This window comes from Schistocerca americana, chromosome 7 (assembly GCF_021461395.2).
Source record: "Schistocerca americana isolate TAMUIC-IGC-003095 chromosome 7, iqSchAmer2.1, whole genome shotgun sequence".
Classification (NCBI taxonomy): Eukaryota; Metazoa; Arthropoda; class Insecta; order Orthoptera; family Acrididae; genus Schistocerca; species Schistocerca americana.
This window is the reverse complement of record NC_060125.1, coordinates 231,707,067-231,720,878: the sequence shown is the minus strand read 5'-3', so window position 1 is coordinate 231,720,878 and position 13,812 is coordinate 231,707,067. Positions and strand designations below refer to the sequence as shown.

Below are 13,812 nucleotides of genomic sequence, written 5' to 3'. Positions count from 1 at the left end.
GAGTTTTATAGCTGCATATTTCACCCGTATCTGTGCCCATTTTAGATTCATTAAAGAGCAGTGCACATAATTTTTCCTTCTATAGTTGTACTTGTGAACAGGGGTGGCCACAGAAAATCAAAGAGGGAAAAGATGTTGAGTGAGCTCAGGGAGGTGTATGCATCAAGAACAAAACTAAACAGGAGTTACACAGAACTTTGTATTTCAATGGAATGAGAGGTATGTGTTCAGTATTTGTGGGTAAATAACTTTATACTAATATGCTGAGCGTATTCCATAAGTATTTTCTAACTACACATTGTGAATATGATTGCCACAGTCTCAAATCACCGTACATACATACTTGTTATGATTAAATGCAGGGTGTTCAACAAGTTATTCACAATAAATATCTTTATTCCTACACCAATAATGTTCGGTTGTCACCAAAAATTAAAAATTTGAAATACATTTTAAAAAATGGAACTATTCAGAATATCATGTTGAGTAGTACAAAAATGAATGCCCCACCCACTCCCGCCCACACACACACTAGCTGTTTCCCTTACACTCAGCATTCTTAAATCTGCTATGTAGTAGAACAGCAGACAATCACTGCTAGAAAGTACATACAGTCAGATTCCAGGAGAGAGGGGTGACAATGGACACTTCCTACTACACCCACCTCTTCCAAATGCATTTGCTGTGAACATCTTTGTTACTCTCAAACTCCAAAAATGTCCTGTGACACCGTTGTTGATGTTCCCAGCTGCTTCAACAGATGGCTGCCAGATGGAAATATATTGGATCTAAAGGCAACAAATAGACCTGACCTCTGTGAGGATGTCCACATTGAAACTGGTATCAATGACCATGATGTGGTTGTGGCAACAATGATTACCAAAGTAAAAGGGCAACTGAAACAAACAGAAACATACATATGTTCAGTAAACTAGATAAAAAAGCAGTAGTGTCATATCTCAGTGAGAACTTGAAACCTCCAGCTCAGGGTGGGACCATTTAAAGAAACCATTACTTACTGTTTAAAAGAATAGTTGACCATAAACTGGACAGATATATATCCACAACAGTAGTTCATAATGGTGGGGAAGCTCCGTGATATACAGAAACAGTGAAGAAACTTCGAAAGGAATATAGATTACTGCGTAATAGGATGTAAAACAAAGTGTAAGGCTAAAGGTAGTGATGCTGAAAGAAACATGTTTGGCTTGAAGAGAGCAATGTGTGATATTTTCAGTCACTACCATAGCAGAATATTGCCAAATGATCTTTCAGAGAACCCAAAGAATTTCCAATCTTATGTAAAAGCTGTTACTGGTACAAAAATTAGTGTACAGTCCCTAGCAAATGACACAGGAACTGAGATTGAGGTTAGCAAAGCAAAAGCTGAAATGCTTAACTTCGTTTACAAATGTTCCTTTACAAAGGAAGACCCAAAAGAATTGCCCCAATTTAATCCTCGTACCACTGAAAAGATGAATGAAATAACTATTAATGTCAGTGGTGGTAAGAAACAGCTGAAATCATTAAAATTGAACAGAGCTCCAAGTCCCAATGAAATTCCTGTCAGTTTTATACAGCTGAGTTAGCCCCTTTTCAGGCAATCAGGCAATCAAAAGTATCTTAACATATCCAGAAAATTTACTTTTGTGTGGCTATAATTGGTGCTGAAAATCTGAACAGGTAAAATCTTTAATTTTCATATTTTTTAAACTAATTAGGTTTGGGCTAGTGTAAACGCATTATTGAAAAGGGGAAAAGTACGTCTTTAATTATAAAGTGGTCTTTCCTTCTGAATCTATGTATTAGCACATCAGATTTTCCCTGTGGCTAGACATACAAAATTTTATAATAGCAATAACCTTTGAGTACCATCATTTCTGACGAAATAATTATCTCATTGCAACCACAACAACAAACTGAATGATCTGAATAATAAAGTTTTGTGGGTGGATTTGTTTCTACAGTATTGATAATTTGCATAGCATGTGATTAAAGTAAGAACTTTAACATCAGAATTTTGAAAAGAAAATTAGCAAAAATTTTGTATAGATCTTAATACAAGAAAGAAAAGTACACACAAAGTAGGATGGTGGGAGTCAATCTACTTTGCCACAAAGCCTTCTAAAGCTGCCCAAGTCGACTGTTAGTGATGAGATTGTGAAGTGGAAATGCAAAGGAACAGCCACAGCTAAATCAAGAGAGGGCAGACCTCTTGTAGTGATGGACAGGGACCGTTGAGCTTGCCGAGGGTGGTTGTAAAAAATCATAAGAAATCTGTGGAAGGAAACACTTTCAAGTTCCCAAGTGCTATCAACAGTCCAGGTAGCACAGTGATGGCATGTAGGAATGGGGTACAGTGATCTAGCAGCTCCCCGTAAGCCACACATTTCAGTAGTCATTATTAAGCTATGCTTGAGGTGGTGTAAAGAGTGAGGGCACTGGACAATGGATGACTGGAGACTAGTGCTTTGGAATGTCGAATCATGGTATTCTCTGTGGCAATCTGATCTAAGGGATTGGGTTTGGCAAAGTTGTGGAGAATGTTCCTTGTCATTATGTCTAGTACCAACAGTGAAGTACATAGAAGGTGATGTTATGGTGAAGTGTTGATTTTTGTGGTGTCCTTATTGCTCTTAAGAAAATGCTAAATATGGAAAGATGTGAAGATATTTTACAGAATTGTGTACTGTGGTAGATGAACAGAATGGAGATGATTGCTTGATCTTTGTGGCAGTGCATCCTGTCATAAGGCAATGTCAGTGAGGCAGTGTTTTGTGGACAATAACATTCCTGAAATAGTCTCATGACCTTAAGCCAATGGAACACCTTTGGGATGATTTAGAATGTTGATTTCATACCAGATCCCAGCAGCCAAAATCATTGCTTTATCTGGTTTCGCTCTTGAGGAAGAAGGGATGTTGTTCCTCCACAGATATGTAGACATCTTGTTGAAAGTGTCCCCTGCAGAGTGCAAGCTGTCATGAAGGCAAAGGATTGACGCACCAAATATTAATGTCCGCTAATATGTGTCCTGTAACTTTATTCAGTTAGTGTAAGTGGGAGGCAGGATTACACTGGAAATATACAGTCATGGAATTTTAGCAGTAAGCTTCTCCACAAGGCCCTGTGCCTCTCTTGTAGTGTCCGGTATTCAAGTTGTACAGATGCAGACAAGAACAGTTTAAAAACTTTTCCATTTTAGAAGTACTGTCACCCTTCAGCTGGAAACTGATGAACATCTGTTAAAGCAACTCTGAACAGCAGTGAGCAAACTTCAGACTGCTTTCGTCACATAGAGGATGCATGGAGATGCAGACAGGCACATTGAAAAACTGCTAAACATTTAAGCTATTGGACAAAAAGTCCGTCTTCAGAAACACACACACACACACACACACACACACACACACACACACACAGAGCTACTGTCTCCAGCTGCTAGGACCAGACTTTCCATTGTTTGCTACGCTCATATACAAGTTGTAAACTGCAGTCTATAGATGTTGCAGACAAGGCCAGACAATGTAAGAATTATAAGAAAATGGGTCTTCTCATAATCCTCCCCTCCTCACCTAAAATTAGTGAAATCAGAATGTGGAACAATTTTTGAATGTTATTGTGTGAGTTGACTAATTGATGTAGAGAATTAACTTGCATCCAGGAGTAACAGACATCAAATCCCTAGCAGACAAAAATATTTTTTTCTCTGGCTTCTTTAATTCAGTTAAAGCAAATGCTTCAAAGGTTCCTACAGGGTGGGTTGGTGGGGGGCATGGGGGGGGGGGGGGGGGGGTGGAGGGAACAAACAGCCAGTTTCCATTCTCAGTCCAGTCTTGTCAAATCATACTTCACCCTCCAGGCACTCTATTGACCTCATCATTGATGGAATGTTAAGTTCTCATCTTTTTGTTTTGTAAATATCATTTTGTTACTAGTATGGAATAATGGATGGAAATAGTATTTCATTTGTTATCAGAAGTGGGAGAGAATTACTTTATAAACTACTTAGGAGACTTTTGTTGTTTCCCGTTTTAATGATATTTTCTCTTTTGCAGATTGATTCATCAAAAATAAATAGCTTTAATGATTTTCCACTCTCTCACCGAACAAAGAAGGGTCTGAGAGATACTGGATATGTAACACCAACAGAAATTCAGCGTGAGAGTATTGGACCAGCTCTCAGAGGCCTTGATGTCCTGGGTGCAGCAAAGACAGGAAGTGGGAAGACAGTAGCATTTTTAGTCCCGGTATGTTTCAGTTGTGTGTTTGTAGTAAAATTACTAAGCTCTGAATGTACACTTCTTCGTGTCTCTGGTAACCTATGAACAATTTTTTTTAATTTTTTTAAAATTGTGTTTATTTTTATTTCCATGCAGAATTGAGTCAAGTAACTATAGGGACATTGTCGTTGTGCTCCAAATATAGTGGAAGATGATCATTTATTGCATACATTAAGTCCCATAAGACATAGTTTATATAGTATTCAGTGTGACAGCAGTGATCTAACTTCCTAACATCATGATACTGTTTTGCATCCAATTTTCATTATTATGAATGCTTCATTTTTATTGTTGCAGAAATCTCTCATTGAAGTATGTCATTATTGGGTATACAATTTGAAATCAAAATGCTTTATTGTCAGAAAATTATTCTTGAGAGCGATAGTCTAAAAATATGAGGATAATAGTGGCAACTATTTATTCACAACCGATACAAAAGAGTTACACGTTTGTACCTGTCACTGTCCTTCAAAGTAGTCACCAGCGTTGTGTAGAACCCATTGCCAGCGATGTGGAAGGCGTAGTATACCATTAACAGAACCTGTTCAGTTGATGGTGCGAATGGAGTGGTCTAAAGTTATGGTGATCCTTGTGTACAACTATGATGGTGTTATCCTAACGCATTATGTTCCTCCATGGCAGACCATCAATGCACCGTATTACTGTTCGTTTTTAGAGCATCACCTTCAACCAGCTCTGTGAAAGAAGTGGCGACACTTTCTGCGCAACCCACCCATCATTTTGCACGACAATGCGCAGATGCATACAGCACGAGCTGTGGCTACTCTGTTCTGTCGATAGGACTGGGAAGTACTGCACCATCCACCATACTTTCCGGACTTAAGCCCTTGTGACTGTGATTTGATTCCAAAGATGAAGGAACCACTTTGTGGCATTCGCTTCAGAACTGTCCCAGAGATTCGACAGGCAGTAGACCGCTCCATTTGCACCATCAGCAGAACTGGCCCTGCTAACAGTATACTACGCCTTCCACATTGCTGGCAATGGGTTCTACATAATGCTGGTGACTACTCTGAAGGACAGTCACAGGTGCAAACGTGTAACTCTTGTGTATCAGTTGTGAATAAATAGTTGCCGCTATTTAAGTTCCAACCCTCGTACATAATTCATAGACCTTCATGAATTTTGTTTCTGGTTTAAACCTCCAGTTCAAGTCTGGTAAATAGTAAACACAACTCTTAATCAGAGTAGAATTTTTTATTATGTCCCTTAACATCAGAAAAATTCAGTGACTTGATATTACACCTGGAAACATTATTAATTTAGACTGTTTGTGTGGTGTGGCTCTTACTGGTAACCACATTGTGTATGTTGGTCGTATAGAGCAGCTTCAGAATCATGTGTGAAAAAGCTGCTGAAAAACAATAATGGGAATTGCTGGATGAAGGCATAAGTAAAATAAAGGAAAGACAAACACTCACCTATAGCACACAAATACTCAAAACACCTATCAGTGGATTACTAACATCATGTCCTTGCTTGCCATTTTCAGCTGTACCTGGAGCAAGGGTGAGTTCACAGCTCAATGAGGTGGACGGCTCTCGTGCAATTCATCTCACTAATTTTCTCTGCAAGTTGCTTGACTGTATGGTGAGCTGGAAGCTGTGTTGGTATCTTGAATCTTAAGGTCTTTTGGTTCATCCCAGGGCAATTTTTGCCAAGGCCCTGTCGCTGCTGACTGTTTGGTCTGCTATCCAGTCAGCTTTTGCCTGATGTCAACAACTTGTCACCATCTTTTTCGACTTACAAAGTGCTTATGATACCACATGGCATCGTCACATCCTCACTACTCTATGTGAGTGCACCCCCCCCCCCCTCCCCCGCAATATACAAGGCAAACTGGTCCTGCAGGGCTCTGTATTGAATATGCTGCTTTTTCTAGTGGCTTATTAAAAGTTTAGCTACAGCTTTGGGGTCTACAGTGTATGCTGATGATTGCACTTACTGTTGCTCCTCCACTTTTGGTGTTGGTGGACACTGCAGGGTGCTGTACAAAAGTCACAGACCTGGACCCTTGCCCATGGCTTCCAGTTTTCCTCCACCGAGACATGCATTATGCAGTTCAGTTGCCATCGTACTGTCCGTCCACCAACAGAACTCAACCTTGACGACTAATTGCTCAATGTGGTGGAGTATTATTGCTTTCCGGTACTGGTTGATGAAATTTTGCCACTTTCACCAGCTTAAGCGAATCTCCTGATCTCACAGTAAACTTTTGCTGCCTCAGTAACACCAGTTTGTGTGCATACTGCTCTACACTTTGGCGACTTTACAGAGCTCTGATCGTATTCCGTCTTGATTATGGGAGCATGGCGTATGGCTTGGCATCATCTTCAGCATTGCGGATGCTGAACCCAATACACCATTGTGAAGTCCGACTTGTGTCAGGTGCCTTTTGGACCAACCCTGCGAACAGCCTACTTAAAGAGGCTGGTATCCTTCCACTATAGGTGGCAACTGTTGCTCAGTCATGTGATACACATTCGCTACTTCCCTGAGCGTGTCCTTTTTCCTGGTAGGAATAGCCACCTCCCACAACAAAGGCCCAGTGCTGGACTCATGATTGCTGTTTGCATGCATGTGTTTGCTCTGAATCCCAACTCTCCCAACTGTTATATCTTGTCAGGGAGCAATCGCATACATCACCGTGGTGTGTAACCCTTCCTCGGATCTGCCTGCATCTATCCTTTAGACGAAAAGACTGTTGACCTCATAGTTTTTCGTCAACTGTTCCTGGCTGTCCATGATGTATATAAGGGTTTGTAAGTCATATATATACTGCTTGTGTCTGTATGTGTGTGTGTGTGTGTGTGTGTGTGTGTGTGTGTGTGTGTGTGTGTGTGTGTCCGAGTGTATATCTGTCCCTTTTTGCCCCCAAGGCAAGTCTTTCTGCTCCTGGGATTGGAATGACTCCTTACCCTCTCCCTTAAAACCCACATCCTTTCATCTTTCCCTCTCCTTTCCTCTTTCCTGATGAAGCAACCGTTTGTTGCGAAAGCTTGAATTTTGTATGTATGTTTGTGTTTGTTTGTGTGTCTATCGACCTGCCAGCACTTTCGTTTGGTAAGTCAGGGAAACATTCCATATGGGAATATAAATATAAAAACCAACAACTCTACGGTTGACGGATGAACCAATTTTGCATTGCTGCCTTCCAAATGGATGCAGTGTATTCACTGCATCTGCATAATTGGTGGCCATTGCCTGAAGCCCTCAGTCACATTTTTTGTTGCCTCGGCAAGATGATCTACATCGGCAGTAATTTGCTGAGTATCCTTCAGGTTATTGACCAGTACTATCCTTGACACCCAGTGATTGTGATTATCAGGATCTCCTCTCTGACCTCCATCAAGCAGGACTGGTGGTCATCTCTGACTGGACCCCAGGTCACATCGGAATCCCAGGGAACAAACATGCTGACTGATTGCCAAAGTTGGCTACTGAGATGCCGACTATGGTGATGGGGTACTAGAACTGGACCTTCACTCAACTCTGTGCCATCAATTGTTAGTGGACTGGTGTGCCTTGGTTTCTCCAAATAAACTGCAAGCATTAAAGGGGACCGTGACCGTGTGTCAGTCTTTCCTTAGTGCTTCTTGCAGGAAATCTACCTTTCTGCCGACTTCCCATTGGCCACGCTTGGCTGACCGAAGGTTGAATTCTATGTTGTGAAGATCGACACTATTGTTGGTATGGTGCCTGTCTTATGGTGGCTCACATCCTACTGGACTGCCCTAATTTGGCCAGTTTACAGGGAAACCTTCAACTTGCTGACACACAGCCTCCAGGACCAGAGGGATGATGCAAAGCAGCTGATCTGGATTTGTATTTTACCTGTGAAGGCAGTTTCTACTCCTCCTCGTGAGATAAGGCACATTGGTCCCATTGCCCACTTGAGGGATTGGAGGGGTGCCCGTCACGTGCTCTGACCTAAGGGCCCCGTGGCTGCTCTTGCTTGGTGGGCTGGCCTGGCTCCTGCCCTTTCCAGCTTTTTAATTCTTATTATTCTTTCACATTTGTCATTGATTTACTGTGTTGTCATAGTTGTTCTCTTTCCTGAGGCTTCATCCACTTGTATGCATTGTTCCATATTATAGCAATTAATAAAATTACATTTATTTGTTAGTACACACAATATATTTTGATTTATCCCACATTGCTGTACAATAGGCTGTTCCAACACTGGCCATGGGTCATGGAAACACTCGAGCCACTGTTAGTTTTCTGGGTGTGGTGTAGGCTACCCAGCAGGCGACCATGTTGCGTGTATTCTGTATATGCATGAGTGACTGTCTGTATATTAGCTGTTTGCCTACCACTGCCTGCAGGCACCTGGATCACTGCCTTTGGGCACTTGAGCTGTAAGCCTCCTATATAAGACAAGACAATTCAGAACACAAGATGATGCTATTTTTATGTCAAAATTGCCAATTATTACTGTTTTATGCTTAATGATGAGAAATTTGCCATTGCAGATAACTAGTGACCAAGTCTTTCAATGAGAGACATTTTCTGTACATATTGTTTGATCAAAGCATATTTTAATTGCGTGAGAAGGAAAATTCAATTGAGAAAACCATAAAATTCTGAGACAGAAAAGCTGGCCAGTACTTATTTTCAGTGGTGAGATTCTTAGTATTGCTAATAGACACAATTAGACGTAAGTGTTTATTGGTGTTACTGAGAATTTTGCCTGTGAAGGTATGTAGTGGCCCAACCATTCAAAAATATTTTACATGCCTTGCTTAGTTACATTGCCAATTGTGTACTGTATTGGATCACACTGGGATTGATCAAAACAATTAATATTTTATGTTCTTTGTTGAAAGAAAATGTTCCAGTCGTATCCTCTTGTTTTTTGATTAAGTCGATTACAGTAGCTGATGCCTTGTATGTTTGTTGCACTGAATACAATACCCTTACACTAAAGAGCCAAAATATTATGACCATCTGCTTAATAGCTTGATTGTTTGTCTTTGAAGTGAAATAAATCACTGAGTCTGTGTAGCAGGTATCCAACAGTTTGTTGATGGGTTTGTGGAGGTATGTGGCTTCAGATGTCTATGCACAGGTAAATGCATAAAATAATGAGCTTCTGGTTTGCGTATGTGGTGATGGCACTTGATAGTGACCCAGATTTACATCAGGTGAATTTGGTCGCCGAGACATCAACATACATCCACTTTAATGCTCATCAAACCACTGTCGCACAATTCTGGCTCTTGGACGTGGACAGTTATACTGCTAAAATATGACATCACTGTCAGGGAAGACATCAAGCATGAAGGGATGCGGGTAGTTTGCAGCTGTCACCGTGTCTTCAATTACTACCACAGGTCGTCTGCAAGCACAGGAGAAAGTCTCCCATAGCATAATACTGCTCCCACTAGTCTTTGTCAGTGGTGCTCTGTACATTTCGAGCCACTGTTCACTTCGGTGACAGTATTTGTTGAGGCAATCGTTGGCCCAGTGTAGCAAAAATCTGATTCACCTGAAGAGCCGACACATTTCCATTGATTGACAGTTGAATCTCGATGGTCCTATACCTACTGCAATCGTTATTGATGATGTTGTTGGGTCATCATGTGAACATGTAGGTGTGGTCAGCTGTGAAGCTTCATGTTCAACGATGTATGATGAATGGTGTACTCCAAAACACTTGTGTGTGCAGCACCGTTGTGCCCTTTTGGCAGAGATGCCACAGATCACCATTTATCGCACTTTACAGAGCAGACAAGCTTCCAAACCCCATGTTCTGTGAATAGTCGTGGATGTTTGAACATGTAACGCCTAGTGGTAGTTTCACTGTCCTTCTGGTCATGACAGTAACACGCGAACATTCAAACAGCTTCACTGTTTTTGATATCCTTATTCACAGGCTCTGCGTAATAATAATCTGCCCTTTGTCAAAGTCGCTTATCTCAATGGATTTCCCCATTTGCGGCCCATATCTTTGCTAGGGTGATCCCCTGTCTGTGTGTTCTCCATTTACATACTTTTGTTACTGCATCACAGGCCTGCAATGCCTCCAGACAGCATCCAATGTCATGGTGAACAATGGTCGTAACATTTTGGCTGATCCCTGTGTGTGTGTGTGTGTGTGTGTGTGTGTGTGTGTGTGTGTGTGTGTTTTCTCTGTATCGTGGTCCGTTTCAGATTATCAATGTTTCTTGAAAAACATCTGCTGGGACCCATGTCATTATGGCACTTATGTCAGCCTCATTTGTTCATTCACAGTACCTAGAATGTGTCTGCTATAGTCAAGGACCTCACACTAACTTGATTACTCCCTGGGGGCATTTGTCATATTTTTCCCAATAAAAATTACATTTTTTTTTTCATTGGTGCTTGATTCTGCAGCTCTAATATCTTCTTTGACAAATCATGTCACCTTCACTGTATCATTTTATCATGCAGGTCTTCAGTGTGTCAGATTTCAATTCCCCTCATTTGTAGAATTGTTAGTCCTTTCAGCATCAGACAGTTGCAGAGTCATTTACCTCTGAAGTAATGACAGTCATCAATGTAAAAAGGCATAGCTGTGAAAATTTCATGTAATAAATGTGTTATTATGTTCAGCTACAGATATTTAAGAAAAGAAAAAGGATTACAGCAGAAGTTACCCTTATACTAAATCTTTGTGTTTTTGCAGGTGTTAGAAAGCCTGTTTTGTCACCAGTGGACACGGCTCGATGGTCTGGGAGCCCTCATCATCACACCAACCAGGGAACTTGCCCTGCAGATATTTGAAACTCTACGTAAAGTTGGTCGTTACCATGATTTCTCTGCTGGGCTTATAATAGGTTTGTATGCCAGACATTAAATTTGGCTTCTTTGTGGTAAGTTAGAATACTTCTTTCACTGTACTCTTGAGATGAGCTTGAAACAGTAAAACAGGCATGCGAGTCTTCAACAGTTGAACTGTTCTTTGGACACTATTTGTATTAAGAAAGTATTTTTGCCTTGTATACTTGGCAAAAAAATTCTTATTGGGGTCAGTTAATAAGATATTATATAGCCCCTTACTATCCTCATGACTTATTTGTGTGATTAAATGATGAGACTATTTTACCTTCAACACCAGACTATGTTGTGTCTGAAAGCTAAAGTAAATCGTCTTTCATATTACTTTTGAAATAATATTGTAATGAGTGTGTTGGGGTGGGACACTATGAATGTAGTGTGTGGACATACAAGTTGAGATTGTGGGTCACACGGGAGGCGTGTGCAAGATAGTCTCTGCAGTCACGCTATCCTCTGTGCCCTTGGTGGCTTAGATGGATAGAGCATCTGCCATGTAAGCAGGAGACCCCGGGTTCGAGTCCCGGTCGGAGCACACATTTTCACCTGTCCCAGTTTGATATATATCAATGCCTGTCAGCAGCTGAAGGTATTAATGTAATTCTAATTTCATCAAAATTTAGGTTTCACACAATTTCCAAGTGTGTTTAAATAGGGCACAATTGCAGGACCTCACAAGTTTGGCTGGATGATTAGAGAGGATTCATGGGTATCAGTATTCTCTGGTTTACTATTAGCACTTCTGTTGTGAAGGGTAAACATTGCAAAACACTAAACCAGTCATAAATTTGGTATTAGGGTTAATTTTGTAAAGCTATTGACCTTAACATTAATGCAGATAATGACTTTGGGTTAAACTGAACTAAAAAATCTAGATTGTACTAACATTAATCTCACGTTATATCGTTGTGAAGTAGGATCATCCTTGACTGGATTTCACTGATCAAGTCACGTTCAATTGCAACTATCAATTCACAACCTAGTGGAAGTGCGCAAATACAAATTAAAGATAAATAAATAAAAAGAAGTTGTTATTAATACAAAAATGTTAAGTAAATGTGAATATGCCACTCTCACAGTGATAAGCTTGAAATATGTTTTTGAATTTGTAATGTTAGGTTAACAAATTATTGGATATGTAAGTAATGAGTGAGTGGATCTCATAACAGTTCTTGTAGACAGCTTGTAATTAATGTGATTAGTGTAAGACATAGAGACCTTAGTGGTGATGTAAGAAAGGGAAATTAGAAATATAAAGGGCATTAAAAAAGAAACTAGCGGGAGTCTGTAATGCGCAGACTGGTGACAGGAGGGTAATATTATGGCATGTGCAATGAGCTGTGGTTCTGACCAATGTGTGGAAGCTCACAGCCCGTCTCTAGAAGGCACGTGTGCACGTCACGTGACTATACAGAGCTATTAGCAGCATGCAACAATCGTCCAATGCTGCCAGTCACATTGCAAACAGTGACATGGAGGCATCAACAGAAGAGCAAAGAGGTGTTGTTCGTTTTCTGACAGCGGAAGGAGTAGGAGGAAGGGGCATTTATCGACGAATGTCACAAGTGGACGGTGAACACTGCATCTCCCCTGCAAGGGTCAAGACGTGGCACAAGAGCTTCAGAGAAGGACGGGTGTCATTAACCGATGATGCACGGTCTGGAGTGCCACACTGCATTACCAGTGACATCGTCCAGCTGATGGATGCACTCATTACCCAGGACCACAGAATGACAGGGAAAGCCATAGACACCGTGGTCGGATTGAGTGTCGGAAGTATTCACACCATCATGAAGGAATGATTGCACATGCGCAAAGTGTGTGCCCCACAGTCTTCAACCACACCAGGAAGCATGTTGAATGGCCCACTGTCTTGCTCAGCTGCAGCGCTATGCTCGGGAAGGGAATGTGTTTCTGGCACAAGTGGTGTCATCACTTCGAACCAGAATCATAACGACAAAATCTCCAGTGGAAGCATCCATTCATGAGAGAACCATTCACTGCCTTGTGTCACAGTGGGACAAGTGTCTCAATAGCAAGGGTCAACCACCAAAAAAAGCCAAGGCCATCCAAACAAGAGCAGGAGAGGTTATGCTGACATTCTTCTTTGACCAAGAGGACCCCCTTCTAACTCACCTCCTACAGCACGGGACAACAATAAATGCCAAGCATTACTCGCAAGCCTTGACCACTCTTTGCCATTCGATCAAATCAAAACAACCAGGTAATCTCACCCCTGGGGCATTCTGTAATGCAAAGTCTCATATGGCCAACACATTGGCAGTACTCCTGCTTGCGGCACTCCTGCGGAAATTCAAATGGGAGGTTCTTGGCCACCCTCCGTGCAGTCCGGACCTCTCTCCCTGTGATTATGCCATTTTTGGCCCCCTTAAAAAGGCTCTGAGGGCAAACGATTCACCTCAGACAACAACATCCAGCTGTACGTGTGGAACTGGTTAACATCGCAGGCCCGGTAATTTTGTGAGACAGCCATTCACTGCCTTGTGTCACAGTGGGACAAGTGTCTCAATAGCAAGAGTCAATACTTCTAACATACAGATACTAGTTTCTGTAATTTTGCCCCCGGCTTATTTCTTTTTGAATGCCCCTTATATTTGAAGTGAAAAGTTAAGTACTTGGAGTGTGATAGCAGCCAGTAACGATTGAGCATATCTTACAAAAATGCTCTCTCAGCTTGAATAGCAGT

The 13,812-nt window shown here is 41.2% G+C and overlaps 1 protein-coding gene across 1 annotated transcript in view; it reads left to right on the top strand.

Moving 5' to 3' along the window:
* The window catches only part of LOC124622038 (probable ATP-dependent RNA helicase DDX10), a 92,393-nt gene that overhangs the window by 9,499 nt on the left and 69,082 nt on the right, over positions 1–13,812 (top strand). Inside the window, exons 2-3 of the mRNA XM_047147597.1 lie at positions 4,059–4,250; positions 10,957–11,107. Coding sequence (XP_047003553.1) covers positions 4,059–4,250; positions 10,957–11,107 — 343 coding nt within the window. The remainder of the gene's footprint in view (positions 1–4,058; positions 4,251–10,956; positions 11,108–13,812) is intronic.